The 25,096-nt window shown below is 38.3% G+C and overlaps 1 protein-coding gene across 3 annotated transcripts; it reads left to right on the top strand.

Annotated features, from left to right (window-relative positions):
* Window positions 1-11,761: 11,761 nt before the first annotated feature.
* Window positions 11,762-24,071, top strand: LOC113310767 (helicase protein MOM1-like). 3 transcript variants are annotated; one of them, XM_026559541.1, is made up of 20 exons: window positions 11,762-11,895; window positions 12,556-13,066; window positions 13,267-13,520; window positions 13,710-13,861; window positions 14,019-14,088; window positions 14,219-14,364; window positions 14,905-15,098; window positions 15,264-15,385; window positions 15,548-15,832; window positions 15,977-16,126; window positions 16,455-16,709; window positions 16,909-17,049; window positions 17,135-17,449; window positions 17,632-17,805; window positions 18,357-19,302; window positions 19,445-19,665; window positions 20,036-20,140; window positions 20,529-22,520; window positions 22,634-22,850; window positions 23,161-24,071. In XM_026559541.1, exons 2-20 carry the CDS (start codon window positions 12,556-12,558, stop codon window positions 23,829-23,831), a joined length of 6,921 nt encoding a protein of 2,306 aa, XP_026415326.1. In that variant the 5' UTR covers window positions 11,762-11,895; the 3' UTR covers window positions 23,832-24,071. The 3 variants fall into 3 exon arrangements, with proteins under 3 accessions (XP_026415326.1, XP_026415327.1, XP_026415325.1); XM_026559542.1 differs by having other exon boundaries at window positions 11,809-12,006; window positions 15,986-16,126; XM_026559540.1 differs by having other exon boundaries at window positions 11,809-12,006.
* Window positions 24,072-25,096: the final 1,025 nt, after the last annotated feature.

Below are 25,096 nucleotides of genomic sequence, written 5' to 3'. Positions count from 1 at the left end.
TTGTTGTATATTTTAAGATCTTCACATGAAATGGAATTGCAGGAAAGCTTTAATTTTCTTTGAAGTACGCTTTCAACTCTTCATAACGATAATTATCAACCAGCCTTTCGAAATGCCGAAAAAAACGCAACATCTCATATTTATAGTTGACATACCCTTTATGACACTGTTCAAGCTTTAATTTCTTTGGGTGGTAATGATTTTTGCACTGAAGGTATCTCGTTCTTAAACCAAAGCCCGTTTTTATTTTAGATCAAACAATCTACTCAACCATTCATTATCTTTGAGTTTATATTTTTCAAGCATCTTCTTCCAAGCGTCTAAAAATTCCTTCTCCTCCTCATAGTCCAGTTTTAGCTTAATCAACGTAACCACAATTTTCAGCAGATGACGCATTAGTAAAAATATAGTTGCGCGATTTAAAAAAAAAAGAGTACGATACCTATTGATGCTATTTAGTAAAAAGTCTTGTTATGTATCAGAAGATCTTCTTAATCTATTATTTTAGTTTTTATCTTAATCGTTTATGAACTGTGTTGATGTTCTCCCTTCAATGAAAAAAATGTTGTTGATTAATAAGGAGATATTCGGTTCGGACTTAACTTAATGTCATCGAAGGAAAGTGATTATCTTTCGCCTATTATTTCTTAAAATAACTAGGTCTTCGGACCGTAATAAATAAGGGAAGTAAGTAAGGAACACATGTCGACACACTATACGGGGACATGAGGGATAAGGAAGAAGTGGACGGGGGATCCAGAGCAAGAAAAGAAAGTTAAAAGTGAAAGAATATAAGAAAAAATAGGTAAATGATGAAAGTTTAAAAATGGAAACTAAGAATCCATTCAAAATCACACGAAAGATGAGTTTCTATAAACCGAACTCAGCTGCGGTTCTCATTCCTTAGCTTAAGGTCGGATCAGATCTGATCAACTTTTAAAAGTAGCAAAGAGTAAAAACGAGAAATTACCAGATTAACAGGAGTGTATTGGATTAGGATTTACATGGATATTTAACAATACTAAAAACTCTTAGGTATTCAATTAAGATATTTAAGGAATCATTAAATATTCATGGTATTCAATTAGGATTGTTTTAGATTCCACAAATATCCTAGGTATTTAATTGGTTTAGGATCTCTTAGGATAGTTAAAGGACATGATATATATGGATTCTTATGGATATTTGTAGGCAAAATATGTAGTATGTTATTATCTCATATCTTTCTTAACACAAACCACATGAGTTTCATGGATTCTTATGGACAATTTTTTTTATCACAACATGCTATGTTTTTCCACCACCACCACCACCACACACCACCAGCACAACCAACACGTTGGACCACCGCCGCCACCACCAACCATCACCGTTACTGTCGCCACCATCATCGCCACACACCAACCACCACCGCCACCGCCGTCATCACCAACCATCAACGCCACCACCACACCACACATACCGACCACCACCTCCACCACCCACCACCCACCACCTAAACTTTTTTTTCTTTTTTTTCTTCTTAAGGGAATCATGATGACCTTGGATTTTCCAAATATATTATTAATTTGTAATATACTTCAATTTTTAAAAATCCAACTACTCCTAACAATCCATTATAATCCAGAATCATATATCTATAAGAATCTTAAAGATTCTTTAAAAAACATCATAAATCCACCAGATACGGGTATAACTAATATATCTAATTTTATCTAGATAAATCCTGATCCAATACACCACCGTAAAATTAAGCGACCGACCATTAATAATATGATTTCAGGTGAATTTCTTCTGTTGTGGTTAAAATCTGAACAAAGCTCTTTTTTAAGAGCTTCTGGCCCCACCGGGGTATATTTCAGCCAATAGGATCGTCCTGGTATTTCACACCACCGATTTTTAGCATTCTCGACCCCATTTCTCTCTGTACCGCGCACCAAAAGGAAAAAAAATCATGAAAACCTAATTTCTAAGGGATTTTTTTTCTTCTTCTCCCATCTTTTCTCTTTTTGCCGCTTCTTCTCCACTCTCCGTTTCAATTCTTCGTACCTGCATGTTCTAATATTATTCTCCCCTTTTTCAAGTAACAATAACTTAATTCCACGATTACATCTTTTCCCACGATATTGACTTTTTATTTTTGTTTTGTTTCTGGTGCAACTTTGTTTTTGATTATACATAAAGATTTGTATTTATTTTTTTGCAGTGGGGTAATTGATTATACATAAGGAACCACGAGGTGATTAGTGCCTTTCCGTAAACCATACAAAAGCGTAATCTAATCTTCGCTCGCGTTTTTTCGCCTCCGTATTTCTCCTTACTCTCCTTCTACCTCATGAAACCCTATCTAACCAAGATACTACTTCTCCCTGTCTTTTGCGGCAAGAAGAAAACTTAAATCTCAAAGAGTTTTTGTTTGACGCGATTTAGTTTATTATATCAATCTGTTTTAGGGTTATTCTTGATAACACAATCAATCACTTGAAGTGCTATTACTTTATTTTTTGCAGGCTTCAAAGAATCAATCAATATAATGGAAGGGAAGCAATGGTCTTCGTTTTATATATGTATAACTTAAATCTCAAAGAGTTTTTGTTTGACACGATTTAGTTTATTATATCAGTCTGTTTTAGGGTTATTCTTGATAACGAAATCAATCACTTAAAGTTCTATTACTTTATTTTTTGCAGGCTTCAAAGAATCAATCAGTATAATGGAAGGGAAGCAATGGTCTTCGTTTTATATGTGTATGTCTAAGTTTGACAAGAAAAAATTATATTTTTATGTTGTATACTTGGTGCATGTGTATTTTGTATGCACGCAGTTGTAGATTCCCCGAACATTGAGAAAGAAGATAGATTGGCAGTAGGGAGGTTGCATGATTCTTTGGTTGCAGTAACTGAAAAAGTTCAGGAAGATCTAAGCATTGCTAACCAAATGGTAAAATCATATTATGCAGTTTGGTATTTCAATTTAAATGTTATATGTTGTTTTTGAGTCATCTAAAGGTATGCTTCATGTTGCAGGTAGAGTCACTGACTGCGATTATGTAGTTGTAATATTCAATTTCATAGTGATGGAGTATATGTTTGTGATGAATCAGTCAATATTTACTCCATCAGTAAGAATAGTTTCAGTCCATTACTGCAATGTCGCAGTAAAACCTTGCAGGAAATGATGTGTTTGATCAGTGAAAAAAGAGGTGTATGAGAACTCTCCATTCAAGTTAGACTTTTTTTTCTTTTTAATGGATGATATGAGCAGGTACTTCTTGGATGCTACCAGCTTATTTTTACTAGGGAGATATTAAGAATGGAATTAAGAAAGATGTTAAGATTTTAGAGTATGGTAAGTATGAACATGAACGAGAGTTCACCATTTCGTGTTGTAACTTTTTAAGGTGATTAAGTTGTAATGCAGTTACAAAGAGTAACCAAAATTTGGTGTTTATCCGTATGATTAGTAAGTCTTACACACATTTTTGTAAACATGGATGCTTATGGGTTTGTAGTGAGACCTCAACACCCTAAGAGGTATCCAGAGTACGCTAGCTAATATCTTCAAGGTACGCGTATATATATTTTTTGAAGTGGGTACACCTGCAAAAGACATATCGGTGTAAGTAAACTTGAGAAGTAATGGTATGAGTTTGATCTTTGTGAAGCCATAACTACTTGGGAGCAGGTGAGATTGTTGATCAACATAAATGGGTACATATGATTCATTACTACATGTATACAGAAGAGAAGACATACCTTAGTTCTTAAATGGCGATGCAAATGACAAAAAATTCACTAACACCAAAATAGTGCACGAACGGAAATTTTGAATATTTTTATTGCCTTTTTTTTTTTTTATGTGTGTGTGTGTTTTTTTATTCCAAAGATGTGAAATTTAACTTGAAAGAGGGCCTATTTTGTGATTCCTCCCCTCCCAAGATCGCTAATTAGCGTTTTCTACCCAAATAGATTAAAATTAGTGAATCCTCCCCTCGTTAGGAATTCCGTCCACTGCTCGGTTAGCTGAGTCAGCTGCTGCGCACGCGTGGCAAAAATTGCCCACGTGTTTACCGACCTTCCCAAAATGCCCTTGGCTAAAAAACAAGTTAGATCTCACATGTGTATGGTCGAAGATGGAGCAATCTGTACGGTCGGAAATCCTCCAAAATTGTGTCGTTGGTTGCATAACGACCACTTTCTCCTCATCTCCTCTTCCCATCTGTTTATAAAGAAGAAGACCGATTCATTCCATACACTACCATTATTTTTCTGAAAGTGTACAATCTTAAGAAAGAAATAGCTTAAGTGAAGAAGGAAACGCGACTCAATGGGGGATTCATCATCCAGCTCCACCTGTAAGGTAAGTGAATCCGCCATTAGGGGAGGTAATGCTAATTAGTATATTTACAGTGAGGAGGAAACACTAATAAAATTATACATTTCCAGTGTAGATGCAGCTGCCAAATTTGCAAATCACCTTCACATCATGCCATGAAGTGCCCATTCCTATACTCAAAATGCAGAAAATGTAATGGTATGCGCAGGGTATGGGAAGCAAATATTGATGCTAACAAAGGAAGGAGATTCCTAAAATGCCTAAATCAACCAATCTGCAATGAATTTCAATGGTTAGATCAGGTTGTGCAATCACCAACAAGATCCACACAACAATCTATATATGGATGTTTCAAGTGTGGTAGTGATTCTCACTGGGTTTCAAACTGTCCAGAAGCTTCACCTGCATCCAAGAAACAAGTGAAACCTATTGATGGATGTGATGGATATTTTTTAAAAGGGAAATATGCAACTGATGAAAAACATGAAGAAAAACATGACATGAAAATGATCCTTGATTCAGAAGTCAGTGAAGAGTTATTTAATGAAATTTGTGTGAGATTCAAAGGTGTGATTGTAGAAAAAGGTGGAAAAGAAGCTGAAAAATGAGACTGAAATGTTTAACAAAATGTATTTCATTACTTAGATCTAGGATTTCAAGTCTTAAACTGTTGTGTAATAGTATCTAGTAATGGAATAAAAAGCAAGGCATTCATAACTAATCCTCCAACCAACACAAAATGCCTAAAAACAGAGTATAAAAGTTTTCTCTGAACTAAACCACATGACAATCTTACTGAACTAATTCCTCCATCTTAATGGCTTGAACACCTGGGACTGTTGCCTGCTTGGTTCTCTCATTCCATCTGGCTGAGTGATAGACACATTTTTGTGTCTAATTTGTCTCGATTCTATATATTGATAGTGCTCATTTTTGTACTTATTATGGTGTTTTATGTGTGTGTAGGTATTTTTGGCCAATAAACATTTTTGGAAAAATCGTCTCGAAAAGTTGCGTGGGGCACCCCCGGAGGACACTTGCTATTCGGACCCCTCAAATGGATAAGAGGTGACTAATTACTAAGGAGCATCCATTTCCGGCAGCTTCTAAAGGGAGACCATCACATGATAGGGGGAGGTCATCTTCATCGTTTTAAAAACTGAAATTGGCGGGAATTTTTGTGCATGCAACTGGCAGAGTTGGGGATTGATTTCGAAGGTGTTTTAGTGAGATTAAATCGCCAGAATTGATTGGGCTGGACGTGATTCAACTAAACAAGCCTGGTATAGTCGTTTGTTTGGATCGAATTGGGCTAGAAACCGAGTTGGAGCTAAACAGGGAAAGTGTTTTTACACGGACCCTATTGAGATTATTTTTAGAAGTTTTAGAGAGACTAAAGACCTAAAACTCTTTCCAAAGATACATATCTATGTAAGGAAGAGTTTGAGACAATCGGGAAAGCTCAGAAACGCGTGGAACAATTTAGAGAAAAGATTATTGCCGTAACTTCCAAGGAAGGAAAGAAGAGATTTCGATGAGTTTTGGGGGAGATTAAATCGCTCTGTTGGCTATATATAAGTTGGTGGGAGTTCAAGGGAGAAGGTCGAGACTTTGGGGGACCGAGTTGAGGGCTTGGTGAAGCTGCAGAGGTGAAAATCAAGAGTTGCAGAGAAGACGTTTCTGCTGCTGAAGAACAACGTCGTAGAACACTTCGCAACTTAGCAAGATACCGTTACCTAATCTTTCAAATCCAATACCTTTGTAACAGCTTTGCAACAACTATTCCTGTTAGAATTTATTTGTAAGGGCAGCTTCCGTAACAGTGGATTCTGTAACAATTATATCTGTTACAGATTCACTTCTTCAATAAAAACACCTATTTGAGCCATGATTAAATATTTTGAGCGTGTTTTTGACATGAGGAGCTGAACCCCAACACTGGGATGATGGAGGAAGCCCTATTTCACAATCACTTGGTAACTATAATTGATTCTTTATGACTTTTGCACTTGTTTTAATCGATTTATGATTTTTCTTGATTAGTTGTGATTTTGTTTGATGTCGCATGCTGGGTTTTAGGAACTTTTGATGCGTCATGCTTGTGATTTACATATAATGCTTTATAAAATCTACTTTTGGCAAAGAAAAGAGTCAACAAAAGAGTTAGAATTGTTATGAGTCATCATATGAACAATTGAATGTGATTAGTGGTGAAATCCTAAGTCTCAGTACCTCTCGATATTCGTGACAACCTTGTGAATATTTTTTTAGTATTTTTATTCTTAGTTCTTAAATCAAACCTTTACACAATCCGAGTTGAACGAACTTTACCACCACTTTCAAAACTACATCACTGAGATCCATACAAATGCTGGTAATTTCCAATTGTTGCAGACCTTGTGTCTGAAAGAGGTGTAGACCTGCCTCTGCCTTGTGTTGGTGCAGTTGTAGTTGTACCAAACAACAAATATTCAAAGCCTCTGCCCCTTCCTTGTGTTGCATTAGCTCCCCTTCCTCTGCCTGCTGGTGGTGGTGGTGCTGCTGCATTAGCTCCCATACCTCTGCCTGGTGGTGATGGTGCTGCATTAGCTCCTATTCCCCTGCCTGCTGCTGGTAGTGCTGCACCAACTCCTCTTCCTCTGCCTGCTGCTGATGGTGGTGATGCACCAACTCCTCTTCCTCTGCCCCTGAAGTTCACAATTCATTATTAAAACCTGCCCCCGAACTGAACTATATGAAAAACTTAATCAAACAACATATTAGGTAGATAGTTACCTGCCCTTTCCCAGGGTCCTTGGTGCACTACCATTGTTTTTGGTTGTGCAACGCCTGATATTATGGGATTCACTGCCACAATGGGTGCATGACCTCTTTGCCTTCTTATATGACTCTTGTCCTTCAACATCAGATCTTATCCTCTTAGTTCTAGGTCTGCGCACCTTTGATTTGAACTTTGGTCTATTGACCTCCATTTCAGGCTTAAATGCAACACAACAACACATATTTAGTACAACTTAAATGCATCACAATAACATATATTTAGTACAACTTAAATTCATCACAACAACATATTCAGTACAACTTCATTGCAGTTCAAATTCAATGTAAATTAAATAGCAGAACTCACCTCAATCCATCTATCTTGACTAGCACATGGTTCCACCCTTCCACCATAGGCCTTTTTATATGCAAAAACTTTATGGTATTCTTCAATCAAGCTAGCAGAGGTAGATAAACTAGATAAGTTAGTGGATAAACAAAAAAATAGTAGAAGTGATGGACAACCGAGCAGTGTCAGGAACAAACTGACCTATTAGGATCCATTCTTAGATGGCAAGCTACAGCATGAACACATGGTATCCCAGTAATCTCCCACACACAACAAGTGCAAGTTTTTTCTGTCAAATTAACCTCCCATCTTCTGGATGTTAGATAGTTCATCACACACCAAATATATTCTTCTGACCCAAACAACTGGTATCTTCTTTTCAAATTGATTTTGTTCTTCATAATCCTATCAGCTTTGGGGACCAATATCAAACCTTCAGCTTCCCATTTCTTTGCTATCATCTTTCTATCAAACATCAAACTCATCATCTTCAAGTTGAACCCTTCAAGAATCCTGTGGATGGGTTTGCATTTTAACTCCACCAACCAACTGTTGAGACATTCTGTAAAGTTATTGGTTACATGTTCACACTTTGAAGTATGGTCAAAAGTGGATCTGGCCCATTGGATTGTTGGTACATCTTCAAACCACTGGTGTGCCTTCTTGTTATCTTTTTCCATGAGAGTCATGTACCTAGTGTGGTATGTGTCTCTATAGGCCTTTGCTGCACCCCATGCTAAAGTCTTCATATGAACACCCTTGTGTTTAGTTTTAAAATTCTCATACATGTGTCTGAAACAATATCTGGTTCTATTTGAAGGGAATACTATTTGAAGAGCAGGAATCAATCTCTTTTGTCTATCTGAGATAAATGTCAATGGTGCTGGATGCTCTAATAACATATCTTTGATAAGGTTCAGAAACAATATCCAGTTCTCTTTATTCTCACAATCACAAATGAAGATGGCAAGGGGATACATACCATTATTTCCATCAAGTGTCACTGCAGACAGCAATACTCCTCCATATTTTCCATTAAGGTGACATCCATCTAGACCAATGAATGACCTGCATCCATTCTTGAACCCTTCTAAATATGCCTTGAATGAAAGACAACAATAACTGAAATCCTTGTCCATATCAGTTGTAACCACACCTATGGATTCTCTATTCATCATCTTCTTTATCTGTTCTAAAACCTCAGGTATCCACTTTTAACCATCTTCATATGACCCAAATATATTGCTCAATGCTTGCCTTTACCTTTCCAAGCTACCCAATAACTGATATCTACTCCATGTCTGTTCTTCAATCTCTTGATGATCTTCTTAGGTTGCAGTAAATGTTCATCCTCTAGGATATCATCTTCAATCACACTTGCTACCCAATCTGAATTTGCCATTTTGTTCTTTCCAGTACCACTTCTGTTAACACAAGTATGTTTATTAATATACTTGGTAATCTTGATGGTATGACCATCTTTTGCTGATTGCCTGTCATGAAAATAAAAAAAATGTTTTGTTAGTTCTTATCAAAAGCCCATTAGGATTCAATAACATAACAGAAGTGGGCTTACCTTTGAGCAAAAATCCTGAATGGGCAAGTTGTAACTCTGCATTGGCACCTCAGTCTCTTTGGGTCATCTTTTATCTTCCTTACTTCAATACAGTTTGCAATGCAGAACTTTGTCACCCACTTCTTGTATTCATCCATGGTGGGCCATGTCATACCTACTTCAATAACATCCTCATCCGTGTCACAAGTCCATTCTTTTACTTCTTCACATTCTTCATCATCATACAAATCATCATACTTCTGGTGATCACTTTGTCCTTCTTCATATCTATCAGGTTCTTCTTCTTCCAAGTCAGTATCAGTTTCACCACCTTCTTCATCATCATCATCAGAGCTTGATGAGTTTCCACTGTGATAGTCATCTTCAATAGGCAAGTCATGAATTGAATGTTGCTTCAAATTTGTACTCTCAGGCAATGCATCAAGTTCTTCATCAGCTAACAATGCTTCCAATGTGTCATGCTCCTCATTAAGTTCAACTTTTGGCTGGTACTTCAGTTTCCTCTTTGTTGCAGGTGATTTTGAAACAGCTCTCTTCCAAGGTGTCTTTTTGGGTGTCTGCTGAGGTGTTTGCTGAGGTGTCTGCTGTGCTGTCTGCTGACTAGGTATGTCCATTGGAAACTACCTTGGTTGCTGTAATGGTGACACTTGTGATGTGTGCTGACTTGGATCATTTGCCACTATATCTTCTTCTTTACCAAAAGTTGTTTTCCAAAACTCTTCATCAAGACTCTCCCAATCTCTGATAACTGGTCCCTCTTGTTGAGTCTATGTTTGTGGCTCAACAACTTCATCATCCACACTAGCAGGAGCTGCTTCTTCACCAACTTCATCAGTCACAATAACTGGAGGTTGAACTAATTGTTCACCAGGTTTCAGAACATTGATAGCTTTATTATAACTCATAAACGAATGAACTTCTTCTGGTACATCTTGGTCTGATTCATTCCAAAACTTCAACAACTCACTCTCTTCATCAATATCATACAAAAACCCATCCTGCAAGTAGTGAAATAGGCATTGTGACCCATCCAATTCATCAATGCAGTCATTAACACTATCCAACAAGTCCTTCAAGTTCAATAAGTCTCCATCATACTTACGCCAGCGCAATTCCTTCCCATTCATATAATCCATGTAAGTAAATCCACCTTTTGGTTGTTCATTAGGCCACTTCCCATCATAGTGTATATAAAGAGTTTTGACAACATAAAAAACCCTAGGACTGTCACAAAACAAGACAAACAACATAATCAATCACATGTAAAACACCCGATTCCCTTCGAATTAAATAAAAAAAAAGAAAGAAAAAAAAAAACAGGGCAACAAAAACTTCATCTGCAACAATTCCATAAACCCTTCAATCATACACCAAAAACTATCGCATCATGAATCAACAACCCACATTTTAATAATCAAAGAAAAACAGAAACAAACCCTAATTTCACCGACTGAATCGTCTAAATCATGCATAAGAATCAAACCCTAAAAACCTAATCTATATCAAACCCTAAAAATATAATCATGCAACACAATAACGTTGTTCATATCATACCCAATTCCTCAAAAGATGATTAGATCACATCAATAAGGGCAGAAACTCAAATTTGGAAGGAAAAAAAAAAACAAAAAGACTGTATACTCACAATTTCTAGTGATTCATAGCAGATCGGAAGAAATTCAACAAACCCAATCACTAATCTTCTTTCTATTACAACATCTTCTTCTATTCGATCTAAATCTAAAATTGAGCAAAACTCGATTTGGGGATTTTGTTTCTCTTCTCTGCAACTAGTTTTAGGTTTTTTACTATCTCATGTCTTTTCCCGTTTGATATAGGTGGTAGTTGAAGAGACATGGACGCGTGTTTTAATTCTATAGGTGTACGAAACGGTGAGCTGTTAATCACCGCTCATTTGCTGACATATGCAGAACCGTCGGATCTTAATCCACCAAATATCTTACACGTGAGATCTAACTTGTTTTTTAGCCCAGGGCATTTTGGGAAGGTCGGTAAACACGTGGACAATTTTTACCACGCGTGCACAGCAGCTGACTCAGCTAACCGAGCAGTGGACGGAATTCATAACGAGGGGAGGATTCATTAATTTTAATCTATCTGGGGAGGAAACGCTAATTAGCAATCTTGGGAGGGGAGGAAACGCAAAATAGGCCTTGAAAGAGTTACATTGTCTGTTATCAAAAGACTCTCAATGATATCAGGGGGTTTATCTAACCATACCCTATTAACTCTATACTTTCTGCTGAACTTAACTAACGTATCAACAGGTTTATTACAAGATCTAGGAACAAAATGACATTCCCAATGAGGGATGCTTTTCAGACAATCAATGGCATCAAGTAAAATGTCTTCATTTTCCCAAAAGATTTGTGTTTTTTTTTTTTTTGTGTTTCATGCTTCAAAATTTGAATCCCTAAAAAATTAAGTAATACCAACAAAAACAATTCTCTAAAAAAATCTAGGCCCGTGCAACGCACGGACGCAAAATCTAGTAAGTAATTAGTTTTCAATGCGATTAAGCTATAAAATCGAAATCACCAAGCATTGACATGCGCTTGGCCTTGGGGAATAATAACTCAACAGCAGGTGTCGGCTCCACGGTCCACTCGCGCCAATGAATCAAAGGTCATTGTCATCATTCACCTGCTCGTAGGATCCCGTAGCAGTTACTTTAGAAGCACAAGGGTATTTTCGTTCCACATTATCAGTACAGTAATATTTTCGACTTTGTCTAGATTTTTATTTTTTATTTTTTCACCAACACTTTTCTCATCGCTCCCCCTTCTCAGAGTAGCGTAGCGATATATTAGCCTAATCCATGGCGGTTTCACGATAAATAATCAGAAAACCCTCAGTAAGAAATCTCAGTCATCTTACTGTATATTCTTCAAATCTGTATATGTTACTTCATTAATGTCATCAATCTATTTAATCTCTTCTTATATTCCAGAACTTTCATATTCAGTTAAAATATTTGTTATCATCTCAGATTTCTTAATTTTTTTTCCTCCTTCGCTAAATTAGGGTTCCTTCTTATTTTAGTAAACATTATGTTTTCTTTCTGCATGTGGCTTCGTTAGTTTTTTGCTTCATTATTTAAGCTATTTGAAAAAATAAATTAGGGTTTCTTTGTGATTGTTCTGGGCAGCATTGTTTCTTCTGTTGGGATTTATTTTGTTGTTTGTCGATAATGCATGCATGATTTATTTACCTTCTCTCGAGACGATATTAACTACATTGTAAGTTTGTTATGTAAACTGGACAAAAATGTCTCTAAGGATGTGAGCTAGGTCAAAATGTTAGAGCTAGTTTGGGTATAATGTTTTTTGGAAAGTTGTTTTTTGTTATCAGGATTAGCTTGTAAAGTGTATTTGTTAGATAACAACTTCAATTGGAAATTATTCTGGGATAAGCTGTAGCTTTTATGTTTATGAGTTTGCTATTTATTTATTATTTATTATTTTTTTATGATTTGTGTTTTTGAATTATACTTGATTTGGTGTTTTATGGGAAGATGACCAAGGTAACACGTTCTGGTCGCATAATGAAGGGCGTGAATGATGAAAGCAGCTCTAAGCAACTTGCTGATAAAGGTGTAACATCAGGATCTCCATCGACAGATACAGTATTAGCTTTAAGAAGGTCGCCTAGAGACACAACTCCGAAGAAGCAGAGTCCAGCAAGTACTCCAAGTACAAAGAATTCAGAAAGAATCGAGAAAAATACTCCACAGACTACACCAAGTAAGAGGAAATCTGAGCGACTGGAGAAACTAAATATGCCGAGCCCACTGAGAAGATCTGATAAAGATGGCAGAAATCATTCATTAAGTGTATCAGGTTCAAAGAACTCGGAGAATAGTTCGAGTTCCTTAGAAAACAGAAGTAAAGGGGAGCGAGAGAAACCTGAAGAAAATACCACAGTGAAGTCCAAAGATGTGAAGGGGAATGCCAGTAAGAAATTGAGTGCCGTTAAGTACAGGGCATCCTTGCTCAAGACCCAGGGCAAGAAGGATAAGAACTCAGGTATGGGAACCAAGTGAGAGAAAATAAGGATAAGTAGACTTTAGATCATCAAAGCTTGTTCCATCTGGTTAGAAATGCATCCATTACCATACTTACTTTTATAGTGATGAGAAGTGTAATTGTAACAGTGCTTTATATCTTTCCGGTTTCTGCTCAACCTTCAAATATTTTGATCATTTTTTTTTGATTGATTTTTGTAGATAAGAAGCTTAAAGTGCTCAGTGATTTGCCTCAAGGGGTTAGCGAGGAAAAAGGAGTTGGTTGTTCCATGAAGGTTGAGCATGGAGGTCATCGCGGTGGAGTAAAGGTTGGGGAAGTGAGAGAAAAACTACCCTCATGCTTGAACACTGTTGAGCTGTCTGGATCTAAAAGGATAAGGCTGGAAATGAGTTCCAATAGTGCCCCCCTGGATGATGGAGTGATCTGTGCTTCTGCTGCTGACCCTGTCCTTAAGGTTACTTTGTTCATGACCTCGAACATATTGTGCCGCTGTCATTTTGATATCTGATGAGTCTTTGTCCTTTTACGCACTTTTGACATCTTCGGAAAAAACAAACTGCATCTTTTAGTTTTTGAAACTAAACTTTTTGTACTCGCACCATCTTCTTTTCGTTGTATGAAGTAGCATGTAAGTTGTGTGCAGGCACCGATAGTCACAAGTCCCCAGAACGGTGAGATGTCAGAGAGTTGCATCCGAACGGATGGGTCTGAGAAAGATATTCATGCTGCCCCTCGAAGAAGCATTGATAATACAGAGACTGCAGAAGTTTGTGAGACGTTGCTTGAAGATCAAAGGTATCGTATTTTCTTCTCATGCTATTTGCTTTTTTGATTGCAGTTTAACTAGAACTCTGTTGTAAAGGTATCTTCTTGATCATAGGGTTCCTTGTTTCCGCTGATTAAATATCTATTATGTACTTTTAAATTGGATCTCCACTCTCTTCTCTTTCAGAAAACCTGCACTTGATCAAGTTGTTTTGCCTGCCAGAACCAAAAACTTAGTTCCTTCAGAACTAGAAGAGGTAAATACAATTTTCGTATGCATATTTGTAGACATTGCAGGTTTAAGTTTAGTTGATATTATATCAGTCCTGTCTGCATTCTACATTTTGGATCTTATTTCTCCATCCCTTCTTAATTACATTGTATCAGGACGGAAGGAACCTCAAAGCCAGGGTTTGCAGAGACCTAGCTGAAGAATGCTGCACGGATGTACAACTCATGAGTGCTCCCAGGATGACGTCAGTAGGAAGTGGTGATAATGTTTGTGTCAGCTGCAAGTTTGGTGGAACGCTCTTGTGGGTAACCTTTGCTCAGTTCATCTTCAGTTAATTTATTATCGTTTCCTTGAATACTGAAATGTGAAACCAGAGACTTCTCACTGGCAAGTGAAGGACATTTGTGAAAACAAGCAAATAAAAACACTGATCTTTGAACACTTTTTAGCTCTGAAGTCTAAACTCGTGCTTACTGAGGCTTAACCTTCAGCTACACTGATATATGATACATATTGCTAAATCAAATGGTTTATCAATTACAGTGATTTTTTGGTCTCTATCCTCTCTCTTTTTAGGCATTAGTTGACCTCATATTGTTACCGTGGTACACGATTAAAGTTTAGATTTCAATTCCTGATTGTAATTACTTAGGCGTGTACCCTAATATATCAATATGAGATGCTTCTAGCAAGTAGGGACACCCTAGCCATACTTATAGGTGAACCATTATAGCTGGTTGGTTACAAATGTGTGGGCAATTGTTTTTTTTTTTAATTTTTTTGTTTGTGACTAGCCATACTTAGTCGTGCTCAATATATATGTTTTTCTCATGTATTGCAGGTGTTGCGACGGTGAGGGTTGCAAAAAAAGCTACCATCTCAAATGTCTTGATCCACCCCTAAAGAATGTGCCAATTGGTGTTTGGCATTGTGTCTTCTGTGTTAAGAAGAAGGTGGACTCAGGTGTGCATTCTCTATCTGGAGGTGTGGGGTCCATTTTGGATGCCAGAGAAGTGGAGTTAGCTGATTCTGAAGGTATGAATATAACTAATTTTCTTTTTTGTTTCAATGAAATTTAGTTGCAATAATGAATTATAAGTAGAATCAGGTGTGCATTCTGATTCTACTTATAATTCATACGTTAATGGTCTACATAGTCTGGTTGTATTTTGCAATAATGAATGTGTGTTGCTGCACTAGGAGTTCAGAAGCAATATTTGGTTAAGTATAGATGCCTTGCTCATGTTCACAACCGTTGGGTTCCAGAGAGTCAGCTTCTTCTTGAAGCTCCAGTTCTTGTTGGAAAGTTCAAGAAGAACCAGGTACTGTGATATTAAGTTACAGTTAAGTTTTTTTTTTCATGCAAATGAGGTTTTCATTTTGATAAATGGAGAGGCTAATGTTTCACTCGGTACACTACAATAAGAATCATCCTTGTATTAAAATTGTTGGCGGTGTATTTGTCTTATTGTTTCACCCTTCAGGTTGTAAGATGGAAACCAGAATGGGCTGTGCCACAACGCCTTCTTCGGAAGAGATTGTTAATGTCACCAAAGCAGCGGGCTGAGTATCTTGGGGATAGTCATAGTGACATCTTATGCCACTTTGAGTGGTTTGTGAAATGGAGTGGTCTTGGTTATGATGATGCCACTTGGGAGTTGGAGAATGAACCATTTTTGAGGTCAGCCGAAGCTTTGAAGCTTATAAAGGATTATGAATGTCGCCTTGAGAAGGCAAAAATGGCATCTGACCCTACTAGGGCAGAAAAGGTGGGTCAAGTCTTACTATGAAAATACTTTTCAACATGCATGACATGAATCACTTGTACAAATCATTTTCAATCCACCTAATCATAACTCTGTATTATCATGAAATATGTTGCTTCGTACGTATTTAAAGCTGCCAAGGTACAGGTATTGCAGGAAAGGAGAGGTTCCTTCTTTAAATTGTTGGAGTTGCCAGGGGAGTGTGAACTTGGACTTGATACTGACCATCTATGTTCTGTGAACAAACTTCGTGAGTATTGGCACAAGGGACAAAATGCTGTTTTTATGGAGGATCAGGTAGAAGTTACAAATGATGTATTTGCATCCTCATGTTCTCTCTGGTTTTATCGATGGCGCTATGCTTGATGTTCAATGTTTTTCTTGTGTTTGTTGTTGTTAGTGGTTATAAGCGCCACTCAGTTTCTGGGTTCCCGTTTATATATATCATATATTATTGTAGGTTGAAAACATAAAAGAAAGTCTGTCTGCAGGAGTGGGTTAAACGAAATCACTAAGCAGTCTTATCCTCCGAATTGTCTGTGTATATATATATGTTAGACTGAAGATCTCTTATCAGGTGGATTCTACATTTGCTCACATTATAACCCAATTGGCCTGTCTGCAGGAGCGAGTTACTAGGGTGATCTTATTCATCCTATCCCTGCAGCCTGTTGTATGCCGGCCATTTCTTATTGTGTCCACTACCTCTGCCCTTTCTGCATGGGAAGCTGAATTCCTGCGCTTGGCACCGTCTCTCGATGTTATTGTTTACAGTGGAAGCAGAGATGCTCGGAAGAGCATACAAATGCTGGAGTTTTATGAGGAGGGTCGTTCTGTAATGTTTCAAGTACTTCTGTCATCTCTAGATACCATTGTTGAGGTACTGCAACAGAAAACTTGGTGATGCATTTACCTTGTTATTGTTTAAAATTGTTTTTGATACCTAAATGCAATACATATCTAGTATTTGCTGTTGCAACTTAATGCCATGTCCAATATATGTACGCGGAGGGGTTTCACCGGGGCTTCTTTCGTAGGTGAGATGTGTGGGATAGCTTACTTCTGTGATCTTTTTGCAGGATATAGAATCACTAAATTGTGTCAGTTGGGAAGCAATCATAGTTGATGAGTGTCAACTTTCCAAAGTGTCAAAATCTTTAGAGAATATTAAGTTGCTAACCACTTACTTTAAGCTTCTTCTTGTCAATGGCCCAATGAAGGTATCTATTTTGCTGTTCTTGTGCTGAATATTTGATGGTTCTTTCTTAAAAACCTATCACTGACTCGAGTGCAAATTTTTTACAGGATAGCTTGGTTGATTACCGCCATTTGCTGTCTTTCCTTGGTTATGGAGATGATGAGGAAGGTATTAGTCATTGTAAGAATGACTCTAGCGATAGTATTGAGAAACTGAAGGAAAGGCTTGCATGGTTCGTTGCATCTGAACGTAAATCAGACTCATCTAAGTTTGTCGAATACTGGGTTCCTGTCAAGCTTTCCAGTGTGCAGCTTGAGCAGTATTGTTATACGCTACTCTCTAATTCAGCATTCCTTCGTTCATGTTCAAAAAGCTTTGACACTGTTGAGCTCCTTCGTAATGTTCTTATTTCTACCAGGAAGGTGAGGCCTACATCTGTTGCTGCAAGTGGGTGGTTTGTATGGATTTAGATCGTATCTATTTTTTCACTAATTAGTTGACTGCTGTTTCATTATTTTCACATGATTTTCTTCTTATCTGCTGCAGCTATTAACTTATCATGATTACCAAGGCATATTATTTCTTACATGGGATACTTTTGCAGTGTTGCGACCATCCATATCTTGTGGATCCTACTTTGCAGAAAATGCTTACGAATGGTCTACCAGTGACCGAGTATTTGAATGTTGGAGTAAAAGCTAGTGGCAAGCTACAAGTACTTGATAAAATTCTTTCGGAGATTAAAAAGCAAGGCTTAAGAGTACTAATCCTTTTTCAGGTATAACATATAATATCGCCTCATTTACTATTTTCTGGGTTTACTGAATTTTCTGTGTTTATCCAGATATTTAGGATGTCATGTCCTTGCTTGTTGTATCGTTGTTTGTTTAGGTTCCTTCGGGTCTCACTATAATGTGTTTCTCTAGAGATGTAAAAGCAGTTAAAAGTGTATGTTGATATGTTCCGTTCGGATTCAATGCTGACTGGAACACAAACATTTTAGTTTGAATTTGAATTATTATGGCACTTATAGAAATCTCCCCGATCTTTAATGGCTCAAGGTCCAGCTGACCGATTTTATTTGCTATGAACATGATGGAGATTACTGTAGAAGGGTGGTTGGTACCATTCTTGCTAATTTCTCTTGTGAACGAGCATTACAAGCCGCCTCTCCCTATGTTCCTGCTATGTTTCTAGATTACATGTTTTATGATGTGGAAGCAGATTTTAGACTAAACAAGATACAATATACAGAATGTTTATGGAAAATATCACATTTTCTAAGTTTTAACCATATATAATCTCACTGTAATGTTTTTGATGCGGCAGTCAATTGTTGGCTCTGGCGGAATCTCTTTGGGGGACTTCTTGGATGATGTTGTGCGTCAGAGATTTGGTGAAGACTCCTATGAACGTGTTGATGGTGGGTTGGCCACATCAAAGAAGCAAGCAGCCATGAACAAGTTTAATGATAAGGAGAAAGGAAGGATTGTGTTTTTACTTGAGCGTCGTGCTTGCAACCCAAGCATTAAGCTGTCATCAGTTGATATTGTGATTCTGTATGATAGTGACTGGAACCCGTATAATGATTTGAAAGTTCTACAGAGGATCACAATTGACTCACGACATGAGCAGTTAAAACTGTTCCGTTTGTATTCGTCGTCTACCTTGGAAGAAAAGGCTCTAATTCATGCTATGCAAGGGATGACCTTTGATAGCAATTTACAGAATTTAAATAATTCTACAATTCATATGTTGCTCAGATGGGGTGCTTCTCGTCTATTCAAAGAGTTGAAAGAGTTCCATGATTCTTCCCCATCTTCTGGTTCAATCATTTCGTCTGATCAAGATGCTGATGGCGTCTTGAATCTAGTGAAGGAATTATTGGGTTCGCTACCTCAAGCTGCTGGTGGCACAAGTACAAATAATTCTTCAATTGTTGTAAAGGTTAAACAAACTGGGGGGATATACTCTAGAGATACTTGTTTACCTGATGAGCTGGAAATGCAGTCAACTGAAGCAGACCTGCCTCACGTCTTCTGGTCAAAACTACTTGAAAGGGAGACCCCTGAGTGGAGATATTTGTCGGCTGCATCCACATCCCAGAGGTCCCGCAAACGAGTTCAATATTTTGATGGCTCACCAAAAAGGACAATCCCTGACAATGATGATGTTACAAAGAAGAGGAGGAAACTTGTTAACGGTACCGCTGATGCGGCCACTCACAGAGCTCTGGTAGAAGATAAAAGAAAAATAGGTGGTGCGAACAAGGAAGGTAATTTATATATACCAGTCCTGTTGCAGCTGATTGCCCTGGGTGCAATGTAATGACAATTGTCGAGCTGTTTAAGAGTCTAGATGTTCTCTTTCCAGCTATTTGAAAATTTATAAGCTAAAGGCAAGTTGTTTTTCTTCAGGAGCGTCTGGAACTCCAGCTGGTAATGGGTCTCATTTTCTGGCAAGTCCCACAGTTTCAACTGATGCTGCCCGTTTTCGCAATGTTAATGAAATCTCAAATGTACCTGCATGTTGTATGAGTGAACCTGAGAAAAGGAGCAAGTCCCTTAATGCACCCAAAGATCTTCACATCTTCTCGAAGCCAGATATTTCAGAACTTTGCAATATTCTACTATTTCCGGTAGGCATCCCATCAACATAACTTTTTTCTCCCCCCCTGTACTCACTTCGGATATGACTCGTGATAAGAGAGCATGGTCGAGAAAAAACCTCGAGACACATGCGTCGTGGTAGTTTTCCAGTAACATGATGAAGTACCAGTTTATCCAGAAAATTCTTTGCCCTTCAGTAATACAGCAGTACAAGGGCAAAACATGAAAAGAACACTCATATAAATTACATGTGTTTGTAAATATGTTGAAATTTCTTGTTGGTTAAGCAAGCACAGGACATTCTTGCGTGGTGTTCCTGGATATGTAAAGTTCCCTTGGCCTGATTAATGGTATCAGGAGCACATGTCTTAATAACTTTGTGCGCTGTTGTGAATGCAGGAGAATGTCAGCAAGATGGCTGGAAGGTTTCTTGAATATATTATTGATAATAATCGAGTCAATCAGGAGCGAGTGACTCTTATACAGGCTTTCGAGATATCTGTGGTTAGATTCTTACTCTTCTACTAAATTCAGAGTCTAAGTTTTCAGAGAACTCTTGGTCAGGGTTCACAATAGTCATGATGGATCATCTCATTTGGTCCATTGTTTTGCATCCCTTATAGTGTACATAATGGTAACTCATGGTGGACATGTCATAGAGTAATGGTCAAAACTGCAATTTGATGTTACCTGTTTAAATTAATTTCTTTGAGGCGGTTAATCTATATCTGATCTGATCTGGATATGAACTTTAAGGTAGTAACTGTTGCCTTACTTAGCTAAAAGTTATATTGTCCTGATAAGTGTATCAGATGCAGCTAACCCAGTGTGACTCAAGCTCTTTTGCCTAAAGTATCTAATTTCACATATTGACGTAGCGTTCAATTTGCAGTGTTGGATAGCAGCTTCTTTGCTGAAACATAAGCTAGATCGGAAGGAAACACTTAAACTTGCAAAGCAGCATTTGAATTTTGAGTGTACGGAAGAAGAGGTTTTGGCTATCTATGATATGCTGCGGAAAAAGAAGAAATCGTTTTTACGTCAAACAGAAAATGTTAACCAGTCTACAGACGAACCTGCACGAGTTACAGATAATGTGAAACCCCATATGCATGCAAGGGCTCAATCAGAAATGCCTGGTCAGCAAGATCTGGAAGGAGGAGCGATCAGAGGAACTCCTCAAAGTCAACATAGTTCCAATGAATTTGTCCCCATCAAACAACTGGCAACCGACTCCGAAGAAGCTAATGGATCACCAAACAACGAAATCTCTAAGAGCATTTCTCTGGTTAGAAAGATTCACATGGAGAGGTGGCTAAAGCTCGCGGCTTACCAGACTAAGGAAAGTAAAGAGTTCGAGGAAGAAAGAGTTAAAATTGAAAAGGAACAAATAGCAACATTAGATAAAGTGCACAAATTTGAGTCGGCTCTTATTCGTCGTCTGCATCATCAAAATTCAGTTAGATTAGAGAAACTGAAGAAAGTAGATCAGGATTTTAACAGCAAAAAAGATGCTATCAAGAATCATATGGACGCGGAACTAAAGAAACTTGAGTCATTACATCTGGCAGCCAAGAATGAAGAGACAAGGTTGAAGCATTACTGGTTGCGAGAAGCAAAATCTGGAAGGTCTGTGGATTCATTTTTGGCTCTGCCGCAGTCGTTGGATTCTAGATTCAAGCTGGTAACCGTGCAACTTAATGAACAAGGTCCTTCAAAAGAACCAATCACTGGTAGAGATAGCTCACCCAGACTCAACGACTTGGGAGTCACTGGGCCTTCTGGAACTGTTCGAGGTGAATCAATGGTAGACTGTATCACACCCACTGAAAGACCAGATGATTTTGTGAAGTCAACCTTGCAGTCCACTGATCCCCTCCAAAGTGTGCAATCTAATGATGACACTTCGGTTACGCAACCTAATGTGCAATTCCAGCTGGAGGATTTGGAGTGCTGTGAGCAAGGTCCTTCAGAGGAACCAGTTGATAGAACTGGCTCACTTAAAGATAGTGCGATGGGAGATGTTGGGCCATCTGAAATTGTTCGAGGTCATGAACCAGTAACAGAGGTCACCATACCCACCCTCCCATGTGACCCATCTAATGATGATAGCTCAGTTACCGACAGAATTGGTTCACTTAGACTTACTGAGATGGGAGTTGCTCAGTCTCCTGGAACTGTTCGAGGTCATGAACCAGTAGTAGTGGACTCCATAACCACTGATCCACTTCCCTGTGATCGATCTGAAGATGCCACCACAGCTTTTCTACGTGATATGCAATTTCCTATTGAAGGTTCAGAGATTAGTGGTCAAGGTCCTTCAAAAGAACCGGATGTTGCAAGAACCGGCTCACTTGGACCTAGTGAGGTGAGAGTTTCTGAGGTTCCCGAAACTATTAGTGGTTATGAACAGGTAGTAGAGGGAACATTACCTGCAGAGCAATTTCCAATGACTGCACCAGTTAACCCACCTTCTGCTATGCAATCGGAGTTGCCTGCAGCCACTGTTTCACCTTCTGATCTTCTGGAGCGTAACCAGTCATATAATGACAATTCAGTTTTTTCACATGCTGGGCCACTTCAAACGGCTGCACCAGCAAATCCACCCGGAGATCCCATCTTGGCCAACTCTTCCAGTCATGACACTTCAGTTCTTCCGCCTGCTTTGCAATTGGAGCTGCCTACACTCGTGGAAACACTGCCGTCTGAACAGTCTAGAGTTCCAACAGATCCCCCAGTTGGAAGTGGCACACGTGTATCAGATACTAGAAGCATGACTTCTTCCCGGACATCTCAGTCTCCGCTGCCTCAGGACCCTCTTTGTTATGAACTGGCAAGAATTCGTAAAGAGGAGGAACAAGTTGTGAAGATCCACAAAGAATTGGTTAGTCAACTGTACCTTCTCCCAAGGGATGATATTCTTGTGCTTAAACTCCACAGATCAGTTATTTCAAGTAGATGATTTTTTAACTTACTCATCTTGTATTTTGTGTGTAGAAAGTGCGGATCAATTCTGATTATGAGAAGGAGATGGAAGAGATTCATCGAAAGTACAACAAGTTAAATCACGATGCTGATACTGCATTAGCTCAGAAGAAGAAATCAATTGACACAAATATTAGTAAAATTTTGATGAATAGGATGTTAGCCGAGGTGTTTAGGTTCAAATGTAGTGAAACTACTAGGGCTGCTGGGCCACTAGGATCACAGCCAGGTATATAGTTCCTCAGCGACCGTTCCACTCATTACCAAGATCGTGTTTCCCGTTTGAAATATGTTAATTAGATATAGAGTTTGGCATTTCTTGTTGGTCCTACATGCATATATACGGTTCTACGAATATTTCCAAAATATCAGATGCCTTTGCAGTGAGTTGTGGGTTATTTATTTGTCTTTTAATTTTATTTTCCACAAACTGAATTTAGAAACTTGGGATGCATTGAGACAAAATTGTTTAGGTCACAGCAGCATATGTTTGTATGCAGTATGATATTCAGCTCTTGACTCTTGTTTCCTTTTAACAGGAGGACACCAGGGACCGTTACAGAACCACCAATTATTCCACTCTTCTCAACAAAATTCCCAGAGATCTCCGATGCCCCCTTCATCTGCAACAACTGCAACCCCATGTACAACTATCCAATCACCTGTGCAGGTGGCTCGCCAATCATCAGCTACTTTCTCGAGCAATAACATGCCAATCAGACCTCACTTCAGCACAGGAGGGGCTTTAACAAGTGTAAGCAATCAAGTAGGATGCAGACAGTCACATGCCCCTCACCTGCAACCATTCAGACCTTCAACATCGATGTCAGCATCGCCCAGTCTGCAACCACCCCATAACAGCTCAACGTTGCCTGTACATCTTGCTAATCTTCCTGGTGGCAGTTCTTCGGGTCTGCAGGTCACGGGTCTCCCGGTTAACTATGGTGCAGGGTTTAATAGCAGCACCTATCCATCAGAAAGTGCAGGAACACATAATAATTCATCCTTAGTGATTGATACTATGATGAATGACTTCGACAACTTCGGCCTGTGTGGTGGCGGCGGCAGTATTAACCCTCAAAACCTATTACCTCCCATTCAAAGCATTGACCAATCTGACATGTTTGGTAGTCTAAATTCTAGTGATCTATGGGGTCCTGCAACAGCAGCAGCCCAAGGAGAAGTTGTTTGCCTATCTGACGATGAGTGATCTATACCCTTGTAAGTGAACGATATACTAACCCGAGGGAAGGAGGAATAGAGGGTCCTGTTTGTAGTGTAAATATTAAAAGTTGTCCCTTTTTTTCATCCTTCTTGACAGATTACCTTTCTAATCAAAATGGTGGATTCTTTATGCATTGTTCTATGTACGTTGTAGACGTGTGTATCGATATCTAACTACTGTATCAGTGAAACAAGAAATGATCTACATGTATTCGCCAGTTTCTCCATCATAGTAGGTAGGCGATCTGACTTTTGGAGTTAATGGGTCGGTTTAGTTTTGGTAAGAGGTGGACGGTGGGTTGGGCTTAAGTTTGGTTGTGGTAGTGTAAAGGTCTATAAGAAGTTGGAGTCGGTGGCATGCGCGATCTCCATTCTCTAGAATAAGAAGAGATTTGATAAGTAGCACCAAACTACATCAAGTCAAAACTTGTGGACACGGTCTTATCCGCATATTTTACTAAAACCCATGAAGTCAAATCGCGGACACAAATTGTCTGGGCTCTAGATTAATAGCAAGGCTTAATTAGGGGCCCGAAAAATAATTGGGGGCCCTAGCTACAGGACAAAATAGGTCATGAAATAGTAATTGGGGTTATTTCTTATCCCCATTTTTTAAATGGCTAAACTACCCTAATCATTAGTGCTAATTAGTGATTAAGTTAAGTTAATTAATTGGTAATGATTTAGTTAGATTTAAATCAGATTTAAATTTTGTTATATGAAAAGTTGTGTTTTTGGAGAGGATAAAAAAGTGAGTTTTGGGGGAAACTTTAGGATTATTTGAAATGAAGATTCTATTGCTCAAAATGAAGGAACCAATACTTAAAATGAAGAATCTGAAGCTCAAAACAATCAAGTAAATTTCCTATGCTCTTCAAATTGTCTGAATGGTGCTCCAAGTGGTCGATTGATGGTTAACATGGAACTACTCAGAGCGAGAGTCGGTAGGTCGAAAGGCTAATAAACTAACGACCATAATGAATCGGCAGTGCATTCCCACAAAAACAAACGAATCCAATTTTCAGTTATGAAAAATCGTCAATCAAATTTGAAAATATTGACGACTCCAATCTGCATTTATGAAATATCGTTAATCAAATTTGAAAAAACGACGATTCCATCTTTTGGGTCATCTAAAATCGTCAACTAAATCCATTTAGAACCCAACGACTAAAAGCCTTTCACTCTCCGATAGATAACGACCCTCAAGTCAAAATGACGACTCATTTATCTAATCCAACTCAAAAAACA

Source organism: Papaver somniferum, chromosome 9 (assembly GCF_003573695.1).
Source record: "Papaver somniferum cultivar HN1 chromosome 9, ASM357369v1, whole genome shotgun sequence".
Classification (NCBI taxonomy): Eukaryota; Viridiplantae; Streptophyta; class Magnoliopsida; order Ranunculales; family Papaveraceae; genus Papaver; species Papaver somniferum.
The sequence above is the reverse complement of the archived record's forward strand: the minus strand, read 5'-3'. Positions and strand labels throughout refer to the sequence as shown.